We start from the raw sequence: 25,952 nt of genomic DNA, 5'->3' as shown, positions 1-25,952 counted from the left end.
ATCTATTCCCTTTACTTATATTTGCAGAAAAAGCTGCAGTCAACTCTACATGGTTAGTCAGCAAGGCTCCATCTAAAACGAACAGTAGAAAATATAAAGGATTTAATCGAATTAATTTCTTCCTAACCTTTCCCTAAGACACAGATTTTTTTTAATAAACTACTTATACCATATTTTATTCTCAAAACAAGTTTTATCAGGAGTTTTAAGCCAAAATGAGCCACCCATAATTGGCGAAAGCCAAGTCTTGCATCCTGTTTCTCCTGTACAAACCTCCTGTAGCTATTACCTGTCTTCCTAAGGTTGCACACCAAGCTTGGTCTTTTGGGTGTGGTGAGGTATTGCCTTGGATTCAGTTTTGATTCCTGGACAAGTTCCCGAAGTTTTCCTGGCAAGATTTCCGAAGTAATTTGCCCTTGCCTTCTTTGTAGAGCTGAGAGCGTGTGACTTGATGCAAAGTCACCCAGCTGACTTCATGTCTAAAGTAGGACTAGAAACCAGGGGTGGGATTCTACCGGTTTGGACCGGTTCTATAGAACCAGTTGTTATGATTCTGCGCAAATTGTGCCCCTGGCTGGCCCCACCCCTCTCCACCCTCCCCTCCCAATCAGTCCTTATCAGGCATGCGCAACTTTGCGCACATGCCTGACAATGCTGACTGTGTTCTTTCCTGCCCAGTCACTCCTTAAGGCAGGGGTGTCCAACCTTGGCAACTTTAAGACTTGTGGACTTCAACTCCCCCCCCCCCGGGAGGCTTCCCTGAGGCCCAGAAAGCCCCAAAACAGAGCACAGGGGGGTTCTGCGCGCCCCCCATGCTCAGTTTTTTTCTTTCCTGAGCCCCAGAGAAGCCTTCTGGGACCAAAAAAATGCCCCCTCAGGAGGCTCCCCTGAGCCACAGGAGGCCCAAAAAATGGGAGGGGGTGCTGCAAAAAAAATAAGAAACCACACCCACCCAGTCACATGGCTATGCCCACCTAGCCCCACCCACAGAACCGGTTGTTACAAAATATGAATCCCACCCCTGACTAGAACTCACTGTTTCCCACTTTCTAGCCTGGTGCTTTCACCACTATGCCAGACCGACTCCCTGGCTTTCTTTAATGCAGTCTAATTTCAAAAATTATCATGGGTGTGATTTCCTATTCATTAAATGTATTTATTTGTATCATCACCATCCCACTATCTCACACAAGTGACTGGCAACTCACTAGGATTTCTATTTTCCTCAATTCTCTATTGTTCGGATATGTTTCAGACCAGGGGTGGGTTTCTACTGGTTCTGTCCACCTCTGTAGAACCGGTAGCTCTGAAGAGCAGCAGACACAGAACCGGTTCTATGTCTGCTGATGTTTTGGTTCACCCGCCCACCCGGGCTCTTACCTGATCTTTATTTCCTGATTTTTCAACTTCAGCTGCCAAACGAGGCACAGCTGCAGTTAAAAAAGCAGGAAAAGAGGGCTGTTTCAAAGGCTGCTTCTCTGCACGCAGCATGCTGATGACGATTTTCAGGCGTGTGCTCGGAGCGTGCAGGGAAGCTCATAAATCCCGAACCAGTAGTTAACCCTGTCGTATCCCACCCCTGTTTGAGACCAAAGTTATCAAGTCATAAGAGCACAAATCCAACATATCTGGAACATAGGAATAAATGAACAAAAATCTGCTGTGATAATTAATAACTAATGAACTGATCAATCCAAATTAAATTATCTTTAAAAAGCTTAAAGTTTAATCAATAATGGCAAAATCTGCTTGAAAAGGTTGGGGAAGTATACCATGGTGATTTCCACTCAGATTCTTTTTATTTTCATTATATGCAAGCACAAAACTTTTTCACATAAGTTTAGGCTAGAATTGCTATGCTTCGTATGAAATAATTATACTCACTTTATGCATGCCGCAAGATCTGTGTTCATTAGAGTCTAATATAGGCTAAAGCTCCTATTATCTTCTGATATGTTACTAATATGAACAACTTTTAGAATTCAAGGAAGGCAGGAATTCCCAAACCTAGGTAATATTGCTAGGTAATATTCTTAAGAATCAATAGGCCTTTTGCATTTATATGATGCTTTCAAGCACTCAAAAGTAAATTATGTTAGCATTATTCAGTTGGAACAGGAAATAAAGCACACTGTAGACTCTCCCCTCCCCCTCCCCCCCCCCCAATATTAAATGAAGGTTTTCAAAATGAGGATCAGTTAGCATGGATTCTAGTTCTATAACATAACAACACGTTTCAAAAATTTGGATTTATCACAAAAGCAGCTCCTTTCTATTCTTAATTAAAGCAACCCCAAACCCGTTTTTTCTCATTATGAATATGAAAAAGGTGCATCACTTTAAGAGCTAAATTAACTTTAATTAGCAGATCTGGATCATATATAAGAATAACTTCTTTCTGCCAGCTTCACATAGAAAGCTGAAAAAGACCAGGCTGTTTAATGAACACCAGAGAAATATCACCCTCACACCAAATACAAAACAGTTCTCTCCAATCATTTAAGTGCATGCAGCCCTATTACTAATGATATCCCAAACAGTTTCCAAAACTGCTATTTGGGTTTTGGATCATATTTACTAAATGATGTTTGGTGGAGATTTCATTCACTTTCCAACATCATTACAAAATTGCTTCTTCTATTTGTTGGAATAGATATTTGGAATATTCCAACAAAACAGTAATTATTTCTAGCTGTTTGACTACAAAGAGACAACCTCATCATTTGCTTAAAAGCAACCATTTATTTTATTACATTCTTATTTAAATTCAAGTTGTTACATGTTCTACACCCAGACAGTATTTCCAGAAGCCCTTTGATAGATGAGCTTTATGCTTTATTGATGGCTGGCAGGTATCAAAGAAATCCCAACAAGTAATTTCTAATTGCTCTGATTTAGAAAGGGCTAAGCAGATAGAGAAATAGGCAATTATTTATATTACAGAATGCAGACTAACAAACTTGGAAGGGACCTTGGAGGTCATCTAGTCCAAGCCCTTGCTCAAGCAGGAACCCCCTATACAAATCTCAACAAATGGCTGTCCAATCTCTTCTTAAAAACCTCCAGTGATAGAGCGCCCCTAAAACTTCTGGAGGCATGCTGGTTCTCACTGTCAGGAAATTTCTATTTATAAAGGAGAATATATGTAGCTCAGGGTTGACATGAAAGGTCCTTGATGCTCTCTGAGCTTCCTTATTTTCTTGCAGATGTTTCACTACCCAAACATCAGTGCTAGTAAGGAGTGCAAACTGAGATATATGAACTATGAGAAATGTGCTTGGCTTAAGGAAGCACAGACTACAATCCAGGGGTGGGATTCTACCAGTTCGCACCTATTCACTAGAACCAGTTGTTAACATTCTAAGCAGTTCGGAGAACCGGTTGTTAGAAGAAATTACTGGCCTAATCCTGTAAGGAAGGCAGGAAAGAAACATTCTGGTGTTGCTGACAGAAACTGCCTCTCCATTAACCCTTATTACGTTCTTGGAAGGACTAGACTTCCTGTCTCAGGAACGTCTCTGGAGTTTTTCCCCCCTCCTTTGCTGGTACTTTGTTTGTGTGGAGTGACCATTCAAAGTTACAATGGCACTGAAAAAAGTGACTTATGACCATTTTTCACACTTACGACTGTTGCAGCATTCCCACAGGCGAGGAGATGCGTGTCTCGATGTGAGTGATATTGAGTTGGCCATGCCCAGCCAATAACATGACCACCAAGCCATGTCCACCCAGTCACATGACCACCAAGCCATGCCCACCACCCAAGCCACACCCACAGAACCGGTTGATAAAAATTTGAATCCCACCCCTGCCGCAATCATTACACCGAACAGCTCAGCAGCACAGCCATTTGTCTGACATGGTATAGGGTTTCCTTCTTGAACAGGGGTTGGACTAGAAGACCTCCAAGGTCTTTTCAACTCTCTATGAAGTCTTTTACTGTCGGCTTTATTCAAGAGTGACACTGTCACTCTTATTATTCAAGACAGACAGACAGACAGACAGACATCCCAATTTATATTTGCAATGAATTATTTAGGAGGGAAGGGACGCGGTGGGTCAGTGGCTAAAATACTGAGCTTGTCAATCAGAAAGGTCAGCAGTTTGGTGGTTCGAATCCCTAGCACCACGTAACCGAGTGAGCTCCTGTTACTTGTCTCAGCTTCTGCCAACCTAGCAGTTTGAAAGCACGTAAAAATGCAAGTAGAAAAATAGGGACCACTTTGGTGGGAAGGTAACAGTGTTCTATGTGCCTTCGACATTTAGTCATGCCGGCCACATGACCACGGAGACGTCTTCAAACAGCGCTGGCTCTTCGGCTTTGTAACCGAGATGAGCACGGCCCCCTAGAGCGAGAAATGACTGGCACGTATGTGTGAGGGGAACCTTTACCTTTATTTAGGAAGGAATTCAATTATTAGATGGTGCTTGCTGAATCTGTCATACTACACACAACAGGAAAGAACAGTAACCAATTAGGCAAGCTCACAAGAACCTAAGCAAGACTTAGCAAAAATCTACGGGCACCTGTTAACTAATTCTTTTTTTTTTTTTGAAAAGTTAAAAAGCCTTAATTAGGAATTGGTGACTATTGTGCATCAAGAATAAAACAATGTTCACATTCTTTTCTAACTTTTTCTCATTCTGACACTATGTAATGGAGGAGCAGCTATGGGGAGCTGAGCATAAAATGGTTGGATGGACCATCTTTCTAACAAAGATGCTGCAAGCACAAGTACAAAAAATTACAGTGGGGAAAAAGGTGGAGGACTCAGAAGCTGTCAAGTAGAAAAAGCTTAGAGAAGATCAGAAGGAAATAAAGTTCAGATATCTTAGGGGGAAAAAGTCTTGCATTTATCAAAATTACACCCTGCCTCTGCTAAACTAAATCAGACATCCAAATTCTCAGCTTTGATGCCGGCAGTCTGCTACTGTGAACGCCAGCAAAGAGCAAACAGAAACTGGAAATATATTATCCTGCCTTGTTGTCCTTCAAGAGCCTGGCAGGATATTGTCTTGGCCTCCTGTGCCCCTTTTATGCACTCATGCTTATTAAAATGCACAAAGCACCACAAAAAGGCCCACTCCCTTCATCTCCTCCAACTCTGGCTAAGTCCCAACAACGTCAAATGTACAATTCAAATTAAGAGATTTGGCACAGAGCTAAGATGGCAACCTTCATGCTGCGGTTTTCTGCAATTTGTTCACACGGGCACACACTGTTGGCATCTTAATTTAAATTTTGTTTAAACTATCAGATAGTAAATATTTTTCTTACATATTGCACAGAGCAACAACTACAAAAGTAACCCATTCTGTTTGTATACAGATTTAATATTCTCACCTCGCTCTATGACTAGTTTACTAATTGACGTAAATATGCTCATTAGCCATTCAATTATATAACATATATCAATGACTGTAGAACATCAACAATACATAAGTGTTATAAAGTGAACCCTAATACATATATATGTACAGTCACCCTTTTGTTAAAAAAAAATGTGATATGGATAGATAACAGATCATTTGTTATATGATCATTGAATAGTTATACTCAATATACTCTTAAACATTAAAATTGTAATAAGGGAAGGTTGCTTTCATTATTGGTACCATCATATAGGAAATCAAGAATGAGAACACATGGCAACTTCTGATGAAAAGTCAAAACTTTGGCTCAAAATACTACAGGTAGTCCGCGACTTACGACCACATTTGAGTCCAGCATTTCTGTTGCTAAGTGAGACATTTGTTAAGTGACATTTTGTCCCATTTTATGACCTTTCTTGCAACAACCGTTAAGTGAATCACTGCAGTTATTAAGTTAGTAACATCATTGTTAAGTGAATCAGGTTTCCCCACTAACTTTGCTTGTCAGAAGGTAGCAAAAGGGGAATCACATGACCCTGGTACCCTCATAAATGTGAACCAACTGCCAGGCATCCAAATTTTGATCACATGACCCCAGGGATGCTGCAATGGTCGTAAGTGTGAAAAATGGTCATAAGTCACTTTTTTCTGTGCTGTTCTGACTTCAAACTGTCACTAAATGACCTGTTGTTAAGTCAAGGACTACCTGTAGAATTTAATTCATAGAAAGATGGTCAGACTTTTTTTTAACCGTACATTCAAGCACTATTGAAGGCCTAAATAATCTTCATGCAAATTAACCTTTGTCCAGCCTGGTGCTTTAAATGTAATCGGGTATTTGGCATTCAAACACAAAAATAATTTTAAAAAGAAAATTTTAAGTTTTCTTAAATTTTGAAGGTAAGAAAAAAGCTTGGCCTTGAATGGTGGGGTTTCTATTCTTCAGATGAAACATGGATATGTCCCTAATCCTAACCCTGGCAAAGATTCAGCACGAAGGCTTTCAGGGGTAGGGTAAATCAGTTTTTTTCTGCAAGGACAAATAATCAATGTTCTCAAATATTTGGTCAAAAGTTAAAAAATATTCTGACATTTCTATTTCTCAGTTTCTATTTTGGCCTTACTTCACAATAGAAGTGCTATTTAAGAATTACTTATTATATTTATGTTTAAACATCAGGTTATCTGGAGGCAAGGATGACATTTCACTTCTCATTTCACCATGTCAATTGAATTCAACAAGGCGTGCTTCTGTCTCAATCCAGCATATAAACTCATCTTTTTCCACTTCATCTCATATTAAAGGATCATTGATTTCAAATATTGCTATACTTGCATTAACAATACATTTAAACTGTTATAAAAAAGCACAAAAGCATCAATGTATTTGCCTTCTTCTTTCATTACCTCTGGAGTGAGTTCAAAGGTTCCAGAATAAGCATACTGGAGAACGATTAAAAAAATTATCATTAACTGGAAAAAGAAACTCACATTTTCCTCAGTTCTCTCCCTCGCATCTACACCTACACACTCTTCCACTTCATTATTTTCCATCTCCAGCACAAACAATACAATGGAAAAATACAAAAACAGAAACATAGGGCCCCTTCGTTATATAGATTTGACCCAGAAGAAATAGTGAAAAGTTGATTCACCCATTTCTTTGTTCAATTACAACTTGATCACAGAATTATCCATACTTTGCACGCGTTGTGCTATGAGGCTGACTGCGCCTTGTCAGAACTGGAACACATGAGCATGCCAATATTGCATCAGGATTGCAGAAATCCTTATATGCTGAGAACGCCAAAGAAATAGGTGGACATTTATTTATTAAGAGCACTTTTTTTTTTCTTTGTAAAGAAAACAAGCCTGCCGGGTCCTCTAGAACAGACTGCTCGAATCCCCTCAAAGGTTCAGAGCATGGTAGCCATTGCATAAACAGATAAAAATGGCCGATCCTGTGGTAATTTTAAGTACTAAAATCTATCGTCTAGTCCAGGGGTCTCCAACCTTGGCAACTTTAAGACTTGTAGACTTCAACTCCCAGAATTCCTCAGCCAGCAAAGGAATTTTGGGAGTTGAAGTCCAAAAGTCTTAAAGTTGCCAAGGTTGGAGATCCCTGGTCTAATCTGCTTATGCAAAACAGGGTTGAAAAAGAAGTTGGAATAAAGAAGATAGTCATCAGCCCTTGCAAATTCCAGGGCCTTAAGAATGTCCTTTTCCCACCTCGCACATTCTTGGATCTGAAATTGGATAAGCCAACAACAGCCATGTTGTCTGCCCAGGAAGATAAGAGTTTAGTACCCCTTGCAATAACACTGAGACTTATTAAACAATCAGAGGTGAAGGTAGAAGGCATAGCTAAGAGACTCAGAATATCAGCTTTTGACACTTGGCTAAGTAATGTAGTCACAGGGAAGGGTCATTTACTTCAAATGTAGTATAACTGTACATGATCCTCAGTGATGAAGAATTTATCCATGTCACTTTGCCTGCAAAATTAAGTGAAAGGATGCTACGATGTCTAGCAGAAAATTTCACTTTGTCATACTTACTGCTCAACCATCATCAATATTCCAGTTGCTTTTTTCCCCTGTTCCAGGAGAAATCAGCAAAGAGGAGGGACCCGGTAGCTTTCCAAAGATTGCTGGGCTCACCCATCAGTCTTGGCTAGTCTAGCCAATGCTCAGGGACAATAGCCAACAAACATCTGGAGGCCATATGTTGCTCACTTTTCTTTGGAGAGCTGTACAACCTTGGCCCAGAGTTCCAAATTCTTGTGCCTTGGCCTTACCAGTAGAAGTCATGCCCAAAACTAAGGAGAAATCAGCCAACAAAGCGCAGAGAATCATCTTGGGTTATCTTTCTGCTTAACCTGAATGCTCATCATATATCCCATGCTTCTTAATTTCATAAATTTGCACATGAGAATGGGGATTAAGAGTGATGCTGATATTCTTGTGAGAAATCAGCATATCTGTGGGAAGGCAAAAATGATGGGCGGTGAATCTTGGTGAATTTTTGTTGCCTTATATAACTCAAGAATTAACTCAATTGCCTGGCAAGCTGCATGCCGTGTATTGGCTGACTGGGTTTAAATAAGCCAAAGTAGATGAATAAATTGGAAGTATCACATAATGAGTTGAGATAATAACCTTGGAAGACAAGAAGCCACAGCTGAGACAACAGTCTAATAAATAAAATCTGAATCCAAAGGAGAGAGGGATGGGGGTCAAGGAAACAGTCTCAAAAGAGACCCTCCCTAGTTCCCACAAAGTAAAGGCAGGGGAGGCTTGCAGGGCTCCATTACTGCAACCTTACAATAACGGTTGTGTTAGTACTCGTGGTTTTGTATTCTGACTGAACTACCTTGAAAAGCTGACACATCATGAACTGAAGCAGAAGGTGCCTTTGTAATTGCCATCTCCTTCTGGAGCCTCGTCTGAGAAGCAGCTGCAGGATCAATTGTGTCATGATTTTCCCAGGAAGGATTTTTTCTCTCTCTTGGGATTGGATCCAGAGGTGGGTATTCAGCAGGTTCTGACCAGTTCTGGAGAACCCTTTGAGTAGTTCGGAGAACCAGCAAATACCACCTCTGACTGGAGATTTTACTGCATCCAAGCTTCACATGTACAAAACTCATACCACTTCTTGGAAATGATCAAAGTTCTACACGTAGAACAAGAAGATCTGCTTGTAAGTTTCGATGTGGCTTCACTATTCACTCAAGTCCCGATAAAAAGAAACTCTTGAAATCATCAAAAATAAATACCAACCAGCTAAACACCTCATGGAACTAGCAGAACACTGCTTAACCAACACATATTTCATATACAAAGGACAAAGATACAAGCAAATTGAAGGAGCCCCTATGGGATCACCACTGTCACCCATCATTGCAAACCTGTTCATGGAAGAATTCGAATCCAGAGCCCTAGCTAATGCCACCCACAAACCCAAACTATGGTTAAGATACATCGATGACACATTTGTGATTTGGCCCCATGGAAAAGAAAACCTAAACAATTTCCTAACACACCTAAACAGCACACACCCCAAAATCAAGTTTACTATGGAAACGGAAATGAACAAACAACTACCATTCTTAGATGTACTAATCTACAAAAAAAGAGATGGCACACTAGGACACACCATATACCAGAAGCAAACACACACCAACCGCTACCTCAACGCCTAATCCCACCACCACCCAGCACAGATAAATTCCGTGGCCAAAACACTAATCACCGGAACCAAACGCCTGGCAGACAAGACACACATAAAGACTGAACTATGCACCCTGACTAAAGTACTGACAGCTAACGGCTTCCACAAAAGCAAAATCACCGGCTTGATCCACAAAAACACACTGAGACATAATGGAGACCTAGAAGATGAACAGACCTATGGAACAGCTGTCCTGCCCTACATAAGAGGTACTACAGACAAAATCAGTAAGTTACTACACAGGCATCACATCAAGACTGCCTTCAAAACAGACAGAAAAATAGCAGCCATCCTAAGAAACCCCAAAGATAAAATTGACCTGGAAAACCAAGGCATATATGAAGTCCCCTGTGCATCATGCCCTGCCACATACATTGGACAGACCAATAAGTACCCGCCTGGATGAACACAAAAATGCAGTAAAAAAGCTGGAACACACTTCCTCACTAGTCCAACACATGAAAGCCACAGGTCATAGAATCGACTTCAGTGGCACCAAAACCCTAGCCACTATAGAAAACCCCAGCCACAGAATTATCAGAGAAGCCATAGAGATTGAAAAAAGACCTGAAAGCATGAATAGAAGAGATGATTCCACCAGACTGTTAATTATTTGGAAGCCTGCACTCACAAACAAAAAAATCTCCACACAACAAGCCAGGCAAACACCTGGGCACAAACAGATCCCCCCTGATACCTCCAGCTCAAACACACCCCAACCAGGCACCCAGATGAAGCTTCCTAATAAATGATAGCCGTCCATTTACTTGGAGCCAAGCTGCACTAAAAGCCTCCAATACAGGAAACACAATGTTGCCAGCCAATCGAGACAAAAAAAAGCTACAAAACAGACAGAAGATTTTAGAAACATCAATCAAGCAGAACACAGCAAATTCCAAGACCAATAAACACAGACCAAGACTCCCAACCAATCAGGATGAAGAAAAAAACATTCTGGTACAGCAGTAGGCTAGCACCAATATTTTTTAACTGAAACGGCTGTGAAAGTCTGACTCACAGACAAACACAATACAGAAGCCTGATGATGGCAGATGAGATTCTGACGAAACGTTGCTACAACTTTAAAAGCACAACTATAATGACGTGGGAAAATACCCGAACAAAACTGAATACCATACATGTAAGTACCCGCGAAAACTTAAGAAAACAAATACACACACACACACACACACACACAACTCATGCGTGATGTTGACAGATTCATCCAGATGCTATACAGTTGCTTCCCCTTTGAAAATGAGCCCTTGGTTTCCTGGATGCTGCTTTGGTACCTTTTTCATTTAAAAATAAAATAACATTAAAAAAATTAAATCTTTCAAAGATTTAATTCTTCCTGGTATATTCATGCTAGCTTCAATTAGATTCCTTCCCATACAACAAATGGGGAAATACTTCTCTGCTATTTTTATCACTCTTTACAAACAGACCTACGATGAAGAGTAAACATTATTGTATTTAGCTTAGAACGCATCCAGCATATTTTTAACACATTTTTTAAAACAGTGAATTTAAAGAAAAGGTTTCTGAAAAGTTATGGTAACACTACAGAAAATGTTAATTTGATGGTTTTTATTTTTTATTTTGCAGCAAAACAGAATAAATCTATTGAGAACCCTTTGGCCAGTGAAGCTTGTGTAAAATGCAGTATTAATAAGGAAAAGATTTATCAGCTTCAACCATGACAATATCACAAAACACGCCTTAAATTCATAGGTATGCAAGTGTCAAAGCTCTTTATTATACTGTATATGTCAAGTTTGACAGGTATAGAAATACAAGTTGCATTTCTGATTGATACAAATACAGTGTTTGTTTTAAGGGGAAATATTCCCAAGTTTCCACAAAGTGGAAAATTCTGAATTTTGCATAACCCAGATCTGATGAAATCAGACATGCCCTCAGTGTTCCTGGAGTTTTGTGGGCATGATATCCATCAACATGATGACTTTCTGGGCAGGAAAATATGAGAAGGGTTTACAAAGCAGGAGGTTTCTGCACTGAGGGAAGAAGGAGAATCCCAAAGGGCTGCATAGTAACTTATTTTTTTTATTATTAAGCAAGGGGCAAGAAAGATAGGCAAAAGAAAAGAGACAAGAAAAACAAAAATAAAACTTGAAATCAAGAGACAGGGAATTTATCAGCATCATAGAATTAGGGTTTTTTTCCAGCGTTTTATTAATTGGTTTTAAAGAGAGCTTTAACAGGCTACTTTAGGGCAGAGATAAATCCAGACAGTTCTCTTCTCTGTTCTTCATCCTGAAGATTACAGGGAGAAGTAGTGAGATATGAGAGTCAGCAACCTCATATCTCAAGAGAGATTTGCCGGACTGGGATGCTAACAAATTGTTTGCAAGAGACAAATCACACTGACAACTTCAAAATACACACACAGAGAGAGAACATTATATTTTTTAAAAAGCCATAACCCAACAATATTGAGACTCCAAGCATGGTAGCATCCCTTCAATCTAATGCATACTATAATAGCCTTCTCGCTAGAAGTAAAAACCAAAAAGAGGACGCCACTTCCTGCTGCTTATGTCAATGCTCATTATAACTCAGGGGTCTAAACCTTCTCCTCATATTTCACGATGTTAACCCCCTTCACAATATGAATAGAAGTACAGCACACCATGCCTAACCCTTTTTCAGGACCCCGTGAAGTGGAGTTATGTTAAAACAGACTAACATACCCCACTTTTCTCACAGTTTTTACATAGGTCCACAGAAATCATAGTTTACCGGAAGTGTCATGAGTTAGAAACATCCCCAAACAATAAGAGAGAATTCGTAATTTGTTAGCTCTATAAATATTTACAAAGAGATTGTTTTTCTAATAAGCCAATAAAAATAGTTATATATTTCCCTGTATTTCCTTCTTATAACATTGCTGGAATACTTGAAATGAAGCTATTCACAGATCAAGACAGGGACTTAAAACTATTACCTGGTTTCATTGATTCAGAAATGCAAAAACTAAAATCAGTATGGACCTATGCAAGAACAAATTTACAAATTTATTTAGTTATTATCAAACCGCAGAATCAATTCAGCAGATAATTTAACTAAGTTATATTCAACTCTGTAATCCCTATTCAGGGTAGGGTCGGGGTAACTGTATGGAGCTGAGCATTTTATTGGGCAAATATCCTTCCTGACGCCTACACGGAGTTCACAGCAGGTATTTTTCTCTTTGCGTCCTGGGAGAGAAACATCTGCCACTACATAGGATAGAACTCAAGAGCTTCTGAGTGAGAGGCGAGTGTCTTCATCACCAGGCCACCATGACATTCAATTTAACTGATTTCTATCGTTGAATAAAATGTTCAGAATCGGAATTTTTAATTGCCACTGATGGCTGCATGGCTGCATGGCTGCATGGACAAATAGAGGTGCTTGCTGTCTCAATGTGCTTTAGTGACTATCTATCTGTAGCTCTTCCAGGGACATTCATGAAATCTCTCTGGTTCCATTCAACCAATTTATCCATTATCTTCCTCCCCTACTTGCCACACAGAGTCATTTGTAATAATCTATCACCCACTGGCATTGCATACCCAAAGTAGGGGAATTTCTGCTTGCTCACCATCCCTTTCAAAGTAGGAGTCAGTGCTTATTTGGTCCATGATTATTGGGTTCCTTTTGCAATCCACAGCATTCTTTGTAACCAACTCCAGATCTATACTTTGAAGGAATCTTGTCAGTCTTTCTCAGTGTCCAGTATTCCCCACCATACATCATGATTAAACACTCTAATCCTTGTTGTCATTGAAATTGCACGATGGTACCTAAATCTGTCATTGCTTTCCTTCCTACAATGAATCTCGCTGTAATTAATATCTTCTTTAGTTCTCCTTCTTTACTCATTTTGAATCTCAGAAAACAAAGCTTACTACCTTGTATTCTTCACTGTTAACCATAGGACAACAAGGATATTGCCTTTAACCTTGTTAATATTTAACACTTACAAGGATTTTTCATTTTCTATTTTACTTTCTGAATATGTTCTTGTAGATTTCTTTATTGCTGGCTACAGTAAGTACATAATCCTGGCTATGTATGTCCAACTGTTGTCACTTCAACATTGTATTTTGATTCCATCTATCATCACTTCCAATTCTGCTGTTGTTATGGTTGTTGTCCAGGAAAAAAACCTGCACCCTTATTTTCACTCCTTTTCCTATTCTGAATCATTCTGTATCAATTCGATTTTCATTATAGATTCTTGTTCATTGTGCTGGTTCTTCCGAAGAGTAATCAGGTGTTTTTGTGTGCTTATGAACTTTAATATATTCCACATTCCATGATAACCAACATGATCAAAGGCCACAATACAGTATAAATAACAATAATAAAGCAAAGCTAACTCTCCTGTTTACATTCTCCATAGCTATCTGGTTTTGCATTTAGCTGAGGCTATGTGGGGGGGGGGGAGGGGGCAGAGAGAAAGAGAGAAAAAGAGAGAGGGAGGGAGAGAGAAATGATTGAAATAGGATGGTAAATTGCACATTCCCTGACATCTCTATAGACTGATCTTTTTTTTTTTCAGTCTCTAGACTGTACTGCTTTGTTCACTATATGTTGACGCTTTATCGTCTCTCCAACAACTTTATACAGTTTAATGTTTACTTCATTTGCACCTGATGCTTTCCTATCTGATAGCTGGCCTACTGCTGTCATGCCTCCTCATTTGTGTTTATTGTGTCTCTTCTGGGATTATTCCTGAGTATTCCAAGCTTAAGACCCAGCCTGGTATAGTTAGTTAAGTATCTGGTTAGAAAGCAGGTGAATGTGAGTTCTAGTCCCACCTTAGACACAAAGCCAGGAGGGTAACCTTGGGCCAGTCATTCTTTCTCAGCCCTAGGAAGGAGGCAAGCCAAACGACTTCTGAAAAACCTTGCCAAGAAAACTTCAGTGACTTGTCCAGGCAATCTCCAAATTGGACATGATTGAATGGCCAAAAACAAAATCCAAGTTTAACTGTAATATTTTTTCACCCCTGTGGTTTCTTTGAACCTCTTAAAAAGGCCTCTCATTTTTATTGTCTTGTTATTTATCTCTGTGGATCTCCTTGATTAAGCCATCTTTCCTAGAGCCCTCTTGTTTCAAATTAAAAACTGGTGTTCATTGTGCATTTTTTGTTGCACAGTGCTTTCATTTTCTGCCTTTATTTATGATATTATTTTGTGCAAACCACTGGATCTTCTCCTCCATGAATTTATGAAACTATTCTTTCTTGCTCTCTTTTCTAAATATCCCTAATCTCTTCTTACAATTTCTCAGTTTCTCTTCTGAATAATTTAATCCATTCCTTATAAAGGCCTATACTTTAATTGTATGTCTTCCAGGTCAATTCTTGCTGACACAGGTACTTCTTAATTTAACTAAGTTTAATCTGTCTATTTCGCACCTGTAATTTATGGTCTATTTTATAGGTAGATTTAATTTATGTTGACATAATACCTACAGAATTCCCTGGAGTATAAAATATGGGTAAAATTTGTTGTGGATATTATTATTATTATTATTATTATTATTATCTTGTAATGGCACTGGTAGTAGAGTTCAATAGCATCTAGTACTCCCTTCAAATGCTAACATTTGCAATGCGTAAAATGCTTCAACTTCTCCCATTTTTGTTGCTTCCCCCAATGATCTTCACTTTTTCTACTCAGTGTATGAATATTCTTACTTTATTCGCATGACTAAATATGCCATGTGTTGCAGGATTTATTCTACCCATGTAGACTGGTTTCTTCTATAAACCACAAGGTCTCATGTTGTCTTGCATGGCATTTGAAGTTCCACTGAATCACTCTGGGAATGTTTCCAGACAGCCAAGTCATCAAACTATAAAACATATTTTTCCCCAAAGCAAAAAGCAAAAAAACAAACAAACCCACCCTTAAACAATACTGTACAATGTACAGTCCAAATCTCCTGACAAGAACCTACAAGCTTCTACCATCAAGTACTGAGGGAGACTTTTTTATTGTTTTTTAAATTATTATTGTTGTTGTTGTTTGCAGAACAATGAACTCATTACCATGTTCTCTTCATTGTGTCTAATTATTTCTACTGCTTCACTGTTACTGATTGCTTTTACAAACCCTCTGTCTGCATTTTCCTCAGGGAATTCTTGTTTTTCCTGTGTTTGAATGCCACCAAATGTAATCAGAGCCAGATTTGATGCTTTTAAAACTAAGAGGATTTGATCAACTTCATCTGCCATTTGTAAAATAAATAAATAAATAAATAAAAGGAGAAGCACAGGAAAAGGAAGGATTCTTAACATGTAGCTCTCTAGATGTCCTATGATGGCGAGGTATAGTGAAACCTTCTTATCCAACTAATTTGGAGAAGCTTAGTTGAATAAGTTGGCTTTAAATTACAGTCTAATCAGTGTAGAACTGTTGCTTCATTCCTTTCCCTACTTTGACAATTTACTTCTCTTATTCCCCATTCTAGTTTAAAGTATGCTATTATTTCCATGTTTATTTGAGAACAGAGTGTGGTGACAGCAAGCCAAGCTTTCAAGAAACGAAACAAACCAACAAACCAACAAATGGTGATCCTTCCTATCAAACAAGGCTTTGTTGTCTTAAGAACATCTATTCCTGTACAGTCTATCTCACATTCAACAGGACACTTTTTATGGGGTTTAAGAGATATGTCTGATACGAGTAAGTGTTTCTTATGCTAGAGTTACTGGAACTGAAACAAGTTTTTTTCTTTTCTACTTGTTAGAAAGAGGCTCACCACATAATTATTTAAGAAGCCTTTAAAGCAGAGGTTTCTAACCTTGGCAACTATAAGACTTCAACTCCCAGAATTCCCCAGCCAGCTATGTCTTAAAGTTGCCAATATTGGACACCCATGCTTAAGGACTACTGACTGTTTGAACTTTTGTGTTCTCTCTCTCTCTCCTTCTTTCCCAACCTCCTCAGTAGGAATTCTTGAAAATACATCTAAGCTTTCACTGTAAACAAAGGTTATCATTCCATATGATCATCTGAATGAGGATGGTGGGGGGGAGGGGGGAGAGGAAGCCGAGTCATGAAAGAATGATTTTTGCATTTCCTCTCAATTTTTTCTGCCGCCATTGATGCAATTTTCAAATCTTTTTTTTTTTTTCATTTAAACTTTGGACAGTGTTTTTACAGGAATCATGTGTTTCCAACATGACTCAGGGTCAGCTGATGATAGAAATCTATTTTTGTTCAGTTCATTAAAAAAAAAGTGTCTCGTTTTGCAAGTCCACTTTCCTGTATGATATTTTGTTCTTTGACCTTAATAGTCAGCAAGATTAAATAAAGCCCCAACAGCCCTACAGTCAGGGTGGAATCAGGCCACTACATCTTACTGAAATTCAAAGAAGCCATTCCAAACCTGTCCCTTTTCATGTGCATCGTTCCTGGGAATTTTCATGTCCCAGGACTGTAGACACAACATCCTCTGTAGAATATTTCCATGCATTTCACACAAACAAGTGTCTTTGCCAAAGGAAAGCTAATTCATAAAATCTGCAGCTAGCATTCCCTTCTTGCGTATAAAGCCAATCTAAGACTATAACCTCAGGCAAGCGAAGCACTTGTATACAGCATTCTCCCTCATATTATTTTGTGGGCTCCCCTTTCACTTTTATTTACTTCTTAATCTCATTACCTACCGGTATTAATTATTACCAGGGAAGGAAAAACTATCTAATTTCTCCTTGATTAATGATAATTTTCTCTCTAGCTGGAAAATATTACACTTATTTGATGTAGTGAACACTGAATTTAAGTAAGATTCTACCTGATGACAATATACTGTATGTGCCAATGTAGTAATGTAAAATTACATTAAACTTATAGCTTTAGGAAACAATTCCATGTTGTGTGGCTCCCAAATGAATATACATTTAATATAGCTATTAAGAGAAAGGATAAGAGAAAAGTAAAGTCTTAATCTTTTATTCTTATGCCAAACTAGCAACTTTCATAAGATTTATTGAATGGTGGTGAGTAAATCGACTAAATTAGTACAATGAATTTTAAGGGGGGTGGGGCTGCCCTTGAAGACCATTCAGAAACAGTCCAAAATGCAATGGCTCAAAAACTAATGGAATCACCTTCATTTGTAACACTTCGATTAAGATAATACCTCCATTGAGAGAAGTAGGCTTCCAATACAATTCAAGGTGATCTTATTAGGCCTTTTACAGCTTAGGATCTAGGCATCTTTGAGACTGCCAAATGGGAATGGTACCATTATGGACCTTGAGGATTACTCTTCTCTATAGCTGACTCCCATACTCTAGAACAGCCTACTTAGTCCTATATATAAGAATATCTCTATCCCTTTCTAGTGTCTTTCTAGAGGGGCTTTGGAAAGAACTTGTACAGCTGGATGACACATCCCCTAGTGATTCCTAATAATTGCATGTGCTTATTATGATTGATTGTTGTTATGGTATCTATTGTAATCCTGTTGCCATGCCATGCCATGCCATGCTATACTACACTACACTATGAAGTATAAGATGCTCAAAGTCATTCTGAATTGCAGCAGCATTAGCAAGCAAGCAAGCAAATAAAAAAAAAATTGAGGTGCCGTCCCCCGCTTACTCAAATGAACTCTGAGATAATTTAACACATACCTGAGCACAGAATGCCTTTATATCTTGGACAGGAGAAGTCATCACACTCACAAAAGAGCCCGTAGATCCTCCCAAATTCACTTTTATAGCACACACATCGGTGACAGGAGCACTCCCCACGGCCACTGCAGATACGTTTCCCTTCAGCTTCTCGGCACATGTTGTGGTACATGGCCCCACTTTCTCCTTCCTCGCATTCACACTTGGCTCCTACATGGCCTGGGTTACAGTCACATAATCCGCACACGTGGGTGCCATTTCCACTACATTTACTGCTGTTCTGCTCTATCTGTTTGGTACATCCACATGTGCAGTTGTAAGAAACGGTGACCTCTACAGTGTCCCGAAACCAATCTGGTTTGATAGTGAAGGTGTGTGAGATGCTCTCAGCTGGGCACGTCTGAGCCTCTACTGATATCTCAAAGGAAACCTAAATAAGAATAGTAAGAAGTAAGAGTGAAAAGGCATCAGAAACCTGAAAAGTTACTTATATATAGATAGCGTCAAAGAATAGAATAGAATAGAATTCTTTATTGGCCAAGTGTGGTTGGACACACAAGGAATTTGTCTTGGTGTAAATGCTCTCGGTGTACATAAAAGAAAAGATACATTCATCAAGAGTCAAGAATCATAAGGTACAACACTTAATAGTCATAGGGTACTATAAGCAATCAAATCATACTAGGAAACAGTCAATATAAATTGTAAGGATACAAGCGACAAAATTACAATCATACAGTCACAAGTGGGAGGGGATGGGTGATAAGGAGTGATGAGAAGATTAATAGTAATAGTCGTGCAGACTTTGTAATAGTTGAACAGTGTTGAGGGAATTATTTGTTTTCCAGAGTGATGGCTTTCGGGGAAAAACTGTTCCTGTGTCTAGTTGTTCTGGTGTGCAGTGCTCTATAGCATTATTGGCACAATTGTAAGCACCCATAATTCTGGTTAATAGTGCAAAGTAAATGTTTGTATACAATACACACACATACACACACTAATCTAGAAGCCAGCATGCTAAGGAATATGTTGAACTTAAAAGTGTTTTTTTATTTCCATATTATATAAAGAATTATTTAGAATGTTGCTCTTTAAAACAAAAATTAAAGACACAATCCTATATATTCAGTGCCATCCTCAGACTTTTAAAATATTTTATTAACTGAGAAAAATACATATGGTCTTTTATAAGTGCGTAGCTGCTTAGTTTTGTAATTGTTAAATGGATTGTTCTACCAACAATATTTAGCTCAATACTGTTTAGAGAAGTAAAGACCCCTGGCTTAGACTACAAATAAGTGCTGCCTTTTCTCTTTTTTTCCTACATGGATACAAATTTGCAAGCTGCCTAGAGAATGCAGAACAGATGTTAGAAAAAAATAAGTGAGAAGCTTGGTGAAAAAAAACACACACCATCTACTGTCATTGTCCAATAGAATGAAGGAACAGGTTCTAGCAACTGAAAAGAAAGTGCTTTATGCATGTGGGTATAAGCACTGCCCCAAAAACCTGTTTCTGTGCTTTATGCATGTGGGTATAAGCACTGTTAAAAAAAACTGTTTCTGTGGCATCTCAAAATGGTCTTTGTTTGAAAAAGATGGGGGCAAGGGAGATATCACTGTTCTTTTGGAGCCCTTGTGATTCGGTGCTTTTCTGGACGGTAGCCTGCTCTATTTCCCTGTGCCAAATGGCAACATACAGATGGCACTTGCAGCATATTCTGCTACAAATAATACCAACCACGCCATTCCCTGATTTAAAAAAAGAATACAGAATCAGCCCCCATAACTAGAGAGTAGAAGGGATTCCTCCAAATAATTTAATACTCATTATTAAATATTTGCAATACTATTAACAATGCTAAACAATGTGGCCCAGGCTGGCTCGAATCGGTAACCCCCACCCACAATTCCTTGAGATCTTGAGACAACCTTAGAAGACATCAGAGGAGTAATTTCCCACTTGAACAGAGGGAAAAAAATATGTATCAAAAAGTCATAGAGAAAAAGACCGTCAAAAAAATTACAACTGACAAGAGATTCCCTATCACCACCATCATTGAATTACAATAAAATAATGTTACAATGACCAGCTGTGCTGCTTCTTTAAAGGAAAGATCATTGAAAATACCCAACTTTCCCCAAACTGACAAATGGAGGTAGAGCAAACTCACCGTGTCTCCTATCTGAAGATCTCCACACTTCCTCACTCCAGGATATGATGAACCATCTTGACATGTGGCTGTGAAAGCCAGGTTAATGTCATCAGGACTATCCCAGACAGTTAACTCTACTTTTGATCTAATACTCTAAATAAATAAAAAAAGATTAATTCATTGAATTGATTTTTAAAGCACATCTATCTTTTTATAAACATAACGCTGTTTCTATTACTTATTCATGATTAAGTAAAAACATATGAACATTGTAAATGAACAAAGAAGCTTTTCTCTTTCTAATTAAAACAGATGAGCTGTTTTCTGAGAATTTATTTTGGGAAGAGAATATAGATTCCAGCTATTCAGAAGCTTCCTCAGTATGAAAATATTAGCCACTTTTTTTCTTCATGAAGGCACCACATCCACATACCAGGGAAAGTTGCAATGTTTAACGTAATTTTCATAAAATGTAAAGCAAGTTCTATTTTCAATATTATGCAGCTTCTATGAAGCATCTCCTCCACATAACTTCCACACAAACTTAATCAAAATAAATTGAATACATCTACTATGATAAAGATCTCCTAAAATTGCCTTCTGGATTCCTTTCATCCTTCTGAGGTGGGTAAAATGAGGACCTAAATTGTTGGAGGCGATATGCTGACTCTGTAAACTGCTTATAGAGGCCTGTAAAGCACTATAAAGTGGTATATAAGTCTAAGTGCTGTTGCTATTTGGCTAATAACAGCTGCCAGAATGGATTGGCTAATTAATACAAATTAAATTAATTCTTATTAATGGTAGGGCCATATGTTTGTCATTTACAGGAAGCTATTTAAGGGGAAAAGTAATAAACCAATCAATTAATTTATTCACTCTCCCTTTTTGCCAGTGCTCCTTTCCTGAGTAAAGTCCCAAAACGTACATCAGCAAATCAATTCAAGGTTTCTTGCATAATGTAGTTATTTGAATCTACTACATATAGATATGATTCTGTAGCAGAAATCATTGAAGAAAGGCATCTTGATAGAAGCTGTATAAGTATGATCCAATTTTTTTTTTTCTGGACTCTCTTCTGACCTTTCATAGCATTACCCATGTATCAGATAACCAGATCCACACATGAAAAGTTCGAGTTGACTATTTTACTGTATTGTACCTATAGTATAAGAATCACCTCTGACTGCTTGCCTTTTCTTGGAAAGAGATAAAGTTCCATGGAACTGGGGGGAGGGATAGCTGCCAGGGATTCGTTTATGCGTTTGTTTGTTTCCCATTTCTGAACTGCCCATCTCCCTTAAAGAGGGACTCTGAGCAATGTACAATAAAGTATGACTAAAGCAGCTATGCAAGGATTCAAGGCTAGTTCCCTGCTTGACCCCGCTTCCCTGCCTAGCGTGGAACTTTCCAACACCATGGAATTATTCTGGGACATTCGCTTTTTAGATCTGAGAGCCATATTCTAATCCTATTGGACTGAAAATGTTACTCTCTTTATTGGTCAATTGTCAACTCATAAACATTTCTATGCCTGCTTTAGTAGTTGCCATAAAAAAGGGGGGAAAGCGAAAGTACATTCCAACTTTTATCTTTAAAAGATTGTAACTAAAATACCAGAGTTTTTGCCCGCGAATATATTTAATTGGAGAACGTGAATAATAATAGCCAGCCTGTGAACGTGCTCAATTGGAGAATCTGGCTTATGAGACACCCAGGGGGGAGGGGGAAACAGGGTCACAGATGATTGTAAATTATGTATGCCAGAGTTGGCTTCATACAGGGCAGTACCAGTATGTTGCCTCTAATGAATCCTTTGAAGTTTTTTGAAGCTTGGCTCGAGAATCATGATTTAATTAGAGTGATTGCTGGAATCCTGACATCATTTTCTACAATACATATATTGGTCTTATTGCTATTGCTGCTGTTGCTCTATCAAGATGAGATAACTTTGGCTTCCCAAGCCATAGCAGCTGCAGAGCTTTAGATTTTAACTGTATGAAAACTCAGTACTGCTATTCTGGCATTCATGAATGGAAAGGAAGTAATAAACTTTCTGGCATAACACTTATCTGTTTTAAAACAATATAGAGAAAGCATTCCAAAACAAGTCAAGCAATGAGCAAACAGTAAAAATTCAAACCTAACCATACAATCACCCCTGCTACTGTAGTAGGTTATTCCAATATATATTCAGCACTCTAATGTCATAAAATAGTACTCCTATCATCAAATTAAAAAAAAAAGAATTCAAAGCATCATGACTATGATAGATACAATTAATGCAACAGGTACAAGCTATTACGACCACAAATGGTATAATAGTGTTATTTGTCATCCCTGTTTTCTGATCTGAGTCCTTCCAAAATAAAGCATTCAAATAGTTGATTTAGCAGCACCACACAATGTTTGAGAACACACAAGGTTTGTATCTCTTACACAAGTGAAATGTTGGATGAAATCATAAAAACTTTGAATTATTGAATGAAGCGGGAATTGTTTTGTTGAATAGCAGAGAGATACACTCATCTTTTCTTAGGAAAACTGAATGGGGGTGCAGCCAAGAACGAGCAGCTCCAAGTTAATGAAGAATGTGTGAAGTATGAAGAAACAAATGGTGTGTCCAGAGGAATTGCATACAAAATAGAGAGAATCAGTAGTAGCAGGAATTATAAGTGTTTTTTCCCCACCCATAGTCTCTCATTGTCTAGTTTCTTACCATCTGGATGACATTCTCAAATTGTTTAGTCTTTTTTCATTATTAGAACCTTAGCTGCTAATTCAAAAATTGTCATAATAATTGTTTCACACTAATTTCTACCTAGTTGAAAACTGCTGTTTGTGGTTATGATTGCCACCCAAACCAGTTTATGCAAAATTGGACTTTTAAAATAAATATAATTAAACTAATCTAGCATCAACACAGAATTGTGGGAACCTTCCTGTAACTGTTGCATACACATATACTTAAAGGAAGGCAAAAACAGAGGTAACTTGTTTGGTACCTTTTAACAAGTTGAGAATGAAAAAGCCCAATTTGGTGCCAACAACTGCCTCACAGTATGTTGTTATGTATCATGGAAGTTTACTAAAAACATAGATTGCTTTGTGATGTACATATGGTAATTACAGTCTTTGAATGAATACTAGTAAAATTCTCATGTCTGTTTGTAACCTCTTTAGTTGGGCAAAATTGGGAGGTATATAGGGTCACAATTATTGAACTAAGGTAACTTACAAAAATGTCAAGCAATGAAAGCCATTTCAAAAGGTCTAGACTGTGGACAATGATACAAAATGATACTAGAACACATTTAGTCAGTATTATAAGCAAGCACCAGGTAAAAAAAACCAAAGAAAAAATAGAGCTCAATTATTTATTTATCTCTAAATTCTTTAATATTTCACTTGGGATGTTTATGATTCTATATTTTAAATAATGTAAACATCTCACTTGGATCTTTGGGATCTGGGTAGCCATAAATGACTTTATATGCTAATAGTGGGCAACTATACAATCTGAGAATTTAAGAGAAAAGATACACAAGAGAAAATGCGTAAGAGGTTTCTAGAAAAATTTTGTTCAGAAAAAAAATCTGCCACTGGCTATATTCCAATACTAATGACTTGGTTATGATGAGAAAATACTATCAGGTTTGAAAGACTGAATTTTTAAAAAGTAGCAGATTAAAAGAATCCCTTCAAAAGTGTAATGGACAAGAACAAATAAAAGAAATATAACATACCCCATGCAGAAAGCTGATTAACTTCACTCTCTCTCAAAAGTAATAGGTGATGTCACACTCATACACTCAAATTAATCCCACAAATCAAGTTTGAAAAAGAAATGCAAATGAAGAATATACAAATGGTAAAAAATGAAATATAATCTTGCTAAGTATGCGTCACATTGATCATTCACAGTTGAATTGAAAAGTATGAAACTTACATTGTAGGCTTTGACTATAAGCTGGATGATATTTCGGGAATCTTGATACAAAATCTCTACTGTTGTTCCAGGAATTAGGGCCGTGAGATTCTTTTTAAAACAGAGCATACAAGAAAATTGAAATCTGAACCAAAAAAACCCTCCAAGTGCTCAAACATCCATTTTAATAGTTATTTCAGTCCTTTTCATGTTAATTGTGATGAGAATAATGGGTAATAAAAGGGAATAATGCCACTAAGAAATTACTTTGCAGACATTATCTTTCATGTAATATAATTAAGTAATAGATTGAGTTATACAGATACAGATTGAGTTATACAGAGTCCAGAAGGATTAAACACACCACTATTTTTGGTGCTATTGTGATCAATATTTTTCCATTTGCTTTAGAAAACTTAAGTTCTTTGAAGGAAAGCTTCAGCCTGAAATTAATTAAAGAATCAAATAGAAATGAAGGGGCTATACGAGCACTTAAATTTCACCCAGTTAGTTCTGGTTGTAAAATCCAATCATAAACTATATTCTCAAATACTTTTTTAATTCAAAGCTGCCATTTCTCTCAAAAACTAGCCTTTTCACACTTTCAGAAAAAAAATTCTGGCACCTTGACAAATGTAAACAAGATATTGATTTATCTTTTTTTCCCCCCTAGCATTTACCTTATACAGCATATAGTGGGTTTTGGTCACTGCAAAAATTACATGAATGTTGTTCTCAGCTAATTTTTCTCCAAGAAGTGCAAGTGAAGGATAATCCTAAAAGGGAAAAGGAAAGCAAAGTGATAATGTAAAATTATTTATTATGCAGTTTTTAGCCCACAAATCTGTAGATTATCTTTATTACATTGAACTGAATGAGATTTACTTATGAATAGACTTTAAAAGCCTTCCACTGTATGCAATTATTCATTTGCCAAATGCCTGAACTCAACTATGAATATGAACCAAAATATGTTCTCTTCTATCAGCAAAGGATCTATCATCATCTGTGAAATTATGGCACTTCATAGGACTGTTGGAATAGGTGACAAATATACTTCTATTTATTATCTGTCAAAGTAGCTAGGTTATTTTATCTACATTAATTTGTGCTTACAATATTGGGCCAGTCACTGCATCTCAGCCCACCTCACCTCACGGGGTTGTTGTTGTGGAGAAAATAGGAGGATGAAGGAGCATTAGATACGTTCACCACCTTGAGTTGTTTATAATAATAATAATAATAAATCAGGGATATAAATAAACAAACGTACTGCAATATTGCAAGAGTTTGGCTGGAATATTTTGGAACAGACATTCCAAGCATTGTAGTGCTAAATGATGAAAGGGTTTATATACTGCAGTAACACCATATTTTGAACTGCATTTGGCAATGAACAGTGACATGGTAATAATGCCCAGCTGCAATCTTGCTGCCTATTTTTTTCTGAACTAAAATTCCCAAGCTAGATTTTCTTCTAAAAGCAGATTCATATAGAATTGTAGCAACCTTATAGGAACCTATAAAACAAACATGGTATTCGGGCATAGATAATTAAAGCTAGGCCATCTTTATTCAGGTGGGGACATATAAACCCAAGTCGG

General features: G+C 37.8%; 1 protein-coding gene across 2 annotated transcripts in view; it reads right to left on the bottom strand.

Annotated features, from left to right (window-relative positions):
• Positions 1–25,952, bottom strand: part of ITGB5 (integrin subunit beta 5) — a 77,616-nt gene that overhangs the window by 14,915 nt on the left and 36,749 nt on the right. For both annotated transcript variants that reach the window (XM_026665446.2, XM_087950202.1), the window contains 4 exons: positions 25,029–25,124; positions 24,370–24,459; positions 20,439–20,573; positions 18,266–18,695 (listed from right to left, as the gene is read on the bottom strand). In XM_026665446.2, coding sequence (XP_026521231.1) covers positions 18,266–18,695; positions 20,439–20,573; positions 24,370–24,459; positions 25,029–25,124 — 751 coding nt within the window. The remainder of the gene's footprint in view (positions 1–18,265; positions 18,696–20,438; positions 20,574–24,369; positions 24,460–25,028; positions 25,125–25,952) is intronic.

Source organism: Notechis scutatus, chromosome 1 (genome assembly GCF_049901735.1).
Source record: "Notechis scutatus isolate UNSWTSFEM ecotype Mainland chromosome 1, rNotScu1.2, whole genome shotgun sequence".
NCBI lineage: Eukaryota > Metazoa > Chordata > Lepidosauria > Squamata > Elapidae > Notechis > Notechis scutatus.
This window is presented reverse-complemented; position numbering and strand designations above follow the sequence as displayed.